Source organism: Nanorana parkeri, unplaced genomic scaffold (genome assembly GCF_000935625.1).
Source record: "Nanorana parkeri isolate BGI_ZX_2015 unplaced genomic scaffold, ASM93562v1 scaffold551, whole genome shotgun sequence".
In the NCBI taxonomy this organism is placed as follows: Eukaryota; Metazoa; Chordata; class Amphibia; order Anura; family Dicroglossidae; genus Nanorana; species Nanorana parkeri.
The window spans coordinates 341294-346559 of NW_017306819.1; the positions used below are offsets into that span (position 1 = coordinate 341294).

At 45.7% G+C, this 5266-nt stretch overlaps 1 protein-coding gene across 3 annotated transcripts in view; it reads left to right on the forward strand.

Annotated features, from left to right (window-relative positions):
- VDAC3 (voltage dependent anion channel 3) overlaps positions 1–3175 on the forward strand; it is a 27223-nt gene extending 24048 nt beyond the window's left edge. For all 3 annotated transcript variants that reach the window (XM_018561935.1, XM_018561937.1, XM_018561936.1), the window contains 2 exons: positions 959–1016; positions 3012–3175. In XM_018561935.1, the coding sequence (XP_018417437.1) occupies positions 959–1016; positions 3012–3103 (150 nt within the window). In that variant the 3' untranslated portion in view covers positions 3104–3175. The remainder of the gene's footprint in view (positions 1–958; positions 1017–3011) is intronic.
- Positions 3176–5266: the final 2091 nt, after the last annotated feature.

Below are 5266 nucleotides of genomic sequence, written 5' to 3' on the forward strand. Positions count from 1 at the left end.
AAAAATTGTCAGACCGATACCGAAAATGTTTTTTATTTAAAAAAATGTAAAATTATTTAAATGTTTTATATTTTTTTTATAAACGTTTTAATTTTTTTATATTTACTTTTATTAATTTTTTTTATTAAATATTTTTATTTTTCTACTTTACTCTTAGGGGCTTCTGGGAAATATTGGGGATCTAAACAGACCCGATATTTCCCTTTTTAAAATAGAAAAAGAGATTGAGGACACAAAGTCCTCCGAGACACAGAGTCCTCAATCTCTTATTCTGTATCCCCCGTTATCAATGAACAGGAGTCCCCAATACTGAGTGTTCCTGATCACTGATAACATGAGGACATTGTGTGTTTACTATAACCACAACAGTAGGCTGAGCGAGCGGTGCAGGGAGGGGAGCTCAGCCTCCTGTGACAGCGCGGCCTGTCTCCGCCCCCACACCGCTCTGCCGGACTGTGATAGGAGACTGAGCGGTGTGGGAGGAGACGCCGGCCGCTCACAGCGCTCTCCTCCCACAGCGCTCGGCCAGCTATCACAGTTTCTCTGCTCCCCGCTGGTACACAGAGCACCACCCAGCGGGAAGGAAGGAAACATGGGATGCATCGATGTATCGGCAGGAAAATGGCACTTTCGGCATTATGCTATGATATGTTTCGGCGGCGGCTATATATCTGTACATCCCTACTTTCAGTGGTATATTTACCAGACAGAAAGAGACCAAATACGAGAAGTTCATTGTTGGGGTTTACATTCACTTTAATCATCTAATCAGTAAATGGATATGAAGTTTTGGATGGACTTTACCTGTGAACCAGCTGACTGTTTTCCCTCTACATTCTCTGCATGCCTTGGGCCTTCCATATGGGTTCAGAACATCCAAAGCTGCTTAATAAAAAAACAATGTGTGTAACTTGTTCCCATAATTGGTGATGACAGAATTGTGCTCTTCTTCTTCTAGGCCAAAGTTAACAACGCCAGTCTGATTGGATTGGGCTACACGCAGACTCTGCGGCCTGGTATGTGCGGCCTCCTAATCTTCTGCTTTGAATGGTTTTACATTATAATGATATAAGATGAGGACACGGAGACACATTCATGGTGTATATACATTTATGGAGATCATTTTAGTTGTGCTGATACTAGTGGAGATTTGTTCATCAAACTTTGTACTTCACTAATATATCAACTTTAGTATAAGAGCTTAAAGAGACGACCTAAAACATTGCAGGTAAAAGCACCGACAAGTCCAGTATTTTAAATGATGACTCGTGGCATTTTACCTTTTACATAGTTTTGTTTTTATTAATTTGTAATGTGCCTTTGAATCTTCCTGCAGTAGTCGCATATACTAGCAAGTTCAATTTCCTAGCACAGCCCCGTTGTCCTTGCACGTCATATCCCTCTCCTTGGAGTGTCTGGTTACTCTGTGCTGGTCCAGCTCCTCCACCCCTCACCTCCATACATAACCTTTTATGTAGCAGCTGGGGGAAGGGAAATACTATACAGTTAGGGGTAGGTAAATTCTGGCCCTCTGGCTGCGGTTCAACTACAGATTCCATAAGGCATTGCAAGGCTGACAGCCACAGGCATGACTCCCAGAGGCAGATGCAGATGCAGGACTGTGTTTGTTTGCTTTCCCCCTTCTATAGAGTGTCTATTGAGTCTGATGGGGCTATTGACATCACATCTAACAGGGCAGCACCCAGCTAAGGGTGTTGGGGTTTTTGGATGTTTATACAAAGGGGTATATATAGTGTTGTGTGTCCCCTGCACTCAATACAGCCCTATGACCTCGCAGAGCAGTGGTGCTCGCAGTGATAACACGGATGGCGCTGCGTGGAACTCCAAAGTAAGAATCAGTTAATTACCAGCACACACAAAGACGACTCATCATCACCATGACGCCCTAAAGAACAGACCCTGCATGGCCCCAAAACATTGGCGGCTTCTTCTATCTTCCTCCTTTCTCCCTTCTGTCTTTCTTCTTCCTCCCTCCCTCCCTTCCTCCTTTTCTTCTTCCTCCCTCCCTTCCTCCTTTTCTTCTTCCTCCCTCCCTCCCTTCCTCCTTTTTCTTCTTCCTCCCTCCCTCCCTTCCTCCTTTTTCTTCTTCCTCCCTCCCTCCCTTCCTCCTTTTTCTTTTTCCTCCCTTCCTCCCTTCCTCCTTTTTCTTCTTCCTCCCTCCCTCCCTTCCTCCTTTTTCTTCTTCCTCCCTCCCTCCCTTCCTCCTTTTCTTCTACCTCCCTTTTCTTCTTCTTCCTCCATTATTTTGATTATTATTCAGGATTTCTATTTCTTATAACAAGCTGTGACAATGATATAATGGAGTGTGTGCTGGTGATGACCCGATTCTTATTGTACAGGTGTACAACATGCATATGATATGTTATATACACATATAATTCTGCAGGAAGATTGATGTTCATATGACTGTTCTGGCAGTAGGATCTCTTTAGGCCCTTAGGCTCCTGACTACTGTGGCATTCCTCAGACCCGGGCCTCTCACTATGCAAATGATGGCCTCCAGCTGTGAAGTCATCTCTGCTACAAGAACCAGAATCTCATTGATGTCTGAGATCATCACTTTATCTTCACTTCTTTATACCTTAGTCCCATCTGAGCAAATATTGGAATCGAATGAAGCAATACACGTCACGATGGTCCAGGATGTTGGTGGTTACTCTTCTTTTATTGCTGTGCTGGTTTGCACTGGGAACAAACCACTAGAACATTTGAACTGAGTGCTGCCCATGCTAGTCATGATGTTGTATTGGTAGGGGTGAACATGACATATGTTACTACCAGTGATATTCCCTTACGTGGCTCCATGATCTGTTCTTCACTGCTCCCCCCCCCAATCACTTACACTTTATTGCAAACACTTTAAATACACCATCCCGGGCCCTGCAGCACACAATGCTGGAAGAAATCTAGATGTGTGAGGGACGGACGGACGGCTGTCTGTCTGGAAGATTTCCATGTTAATCAGAAATGACGGTCTTGTCTGTTTACAGGTGTGAAGGTGACCGTCTCTGCTCTGGTCAACGGGAAGAGTTTTACTTCTGGAGGTCACAAGGTGGGCTTGGGCTTTGAGCTGGAAGCATAATGAGGTATTTGGTGTCGTGCGAAGATCCTGGAGTCCCCCCAGCCCTTCCTCCCCACCAGAGACGACCACCAACCAGATGTGATTTCACTCGCACCGAGCATGAGATGTACGAGCAGTGTCAACGCCCCCTCTCTCTCTCTCTCCAGAAGCTGCGTGTGGAGGTTGTGGAGTAGTGTTACCCTTCACACAGCTTCAGAAGAGGGTAACACTGCTTCAAGGTTGTCACCTAGAGATCCTTCTCTGACACTGAGATGTAGAAATTGCCATAAATCGCCTGACTTGCCCCTAGGGCTTTAGACAGGTTCTCTTCAGTAGCTCTACAGAGATCACACTTGGCCCCCATCCCTCTGATCTGTATTCCAGCAGTATCAGGTTGGTATTTGCAATATGCACTACAGTCTACCCTAAGAAGCCATTTCCATAGTTCCCAGGAAATCCCGCACAGGTGTTGAGCGAATTGTCTGATTTGCGTTAGGCGGGCCTTGGTTTTGCAGTTTGGTTTTACATGAAAGTTGGAACGCTTTGTCCAGGGCAAGGCCAAGAAATTCCGGCCAGGGTCCTGTCTATAGCATTGATGGTGCCGCTCACCCCGACTACAGTTCCAGTAATGTACACCCCCATTGTTGAGAGTGTTCTCATGAAATAATTAAATATTTGAGATGTAATAAAGATGGCCACCTGCACATTGCAAATTGGAGTCTGTTTGCTGTTGGTGTTTTCCATTGGTATGGTTATGGCGCCGACATTTGTACACCGCGCTCCCTCTGGGAGCGTACAATCTAAGGTCCCTATCTCACATGCACACAGGGCTAACATAGATGGGGGCCAAGTAACCTTCCAGGATGTCTTTGGAGTGTGGGAGGAAACCGGAGTACCCGGAGGAAACCCACACAAGCACAGGGAGAACATGCAAACTCCATGCAGATAGTGACCTGGCCAGGGATGGAACCAGAGACCCCCAGTGCTGCAAGGCAGAAGTGCTAACCACTAAGCCGCTGTGCTGCCCATTGAGGTTGAATGATGTATTTAACTGCCTGCCGGCCGTTGTAAAGATACAGCCGGCCGGGAGCTTCCTAGATCTGAGCGAGCGTATTTAAACGTCCCACCAGACACGCCCACTCAGCGTGCAGGAACCTGCCCAAATTTAAAATCAGGCAGCGATGCCCGTTTACATACAAGCGATAGCCGGCGGATCGCTTTTATAAGGTGCCGTTGTGAAGCAGATCTCTGCTTCATCAGCTTCTTAGGGGGTCCCTAGGTGACGGGGGTCTTGGAGACCCCTTATGTCTCCATAAAGAGGACCTGTCACATCTCTTTGCTATCACATAGAGCAGGGGTAGCCAAACTTCGGCCCTCCAGCTGTGGTGGGACTACAAATCCCATGAGGTATTGCAAGATCCTTACAGCCACAGACATGACTCCCGGAGAGAGATGCATCATGGGATTTGTAGTTACACCACAGCTGGAGGGCCGGAGTTTGGCTACCCCTGACATAGAGGATTTCTTGGCCCCCTATGTGATAGCAACACAGTTAAGTGGGGGGAGGGGGGGGGGGAAAAAAGTTGGGCAAAAAAATGTTTAAGTCACATAAAAAAAGAATAAAGAAACCCCCAAAAAAACATTTAAAGTTCCCATCATACATACACGCGTGCGCCCTTTACGCCGCACATGTTGCATATCGCCCCGAACGTCGGAATGAGAGCAATAATTGTAGGGTCATCAATCACTGATAACACTAAATTGATGAGCGGTAAAAGCTTTTAAAACCTCTCCTATGGTCAATTTTTCGGTATGGTAGTTTTTGTGCGGGTGCACGCAATTCTAAAGCTTGACATGTTGGGTGTCTATTTACCCGACACGACCCGATCTTTTATATTTTACCAAAAAATTAAGTAATTGTTTTCTAACATAATGTAAAAAAAAAACCCTTTTTTTTCCCCCAACATTTTCTGTAATTTTTCCTTAATATAGTAAAAAATAAACACCCCCCCCCATTGGTGATTAAAAACCACCAAAAGTAAGCTCCATCTGTCCCCAAAATATGGTATAAAATGTATTTCAGTGCAGCGTTGTATGACGGAATAAATGTCAGTCAAAGGAACCCCAGCGCTGAATACTGAAAAGTGGCCGGGACAGGAAGGGGGTCAGCAAGGGGTTAGACAG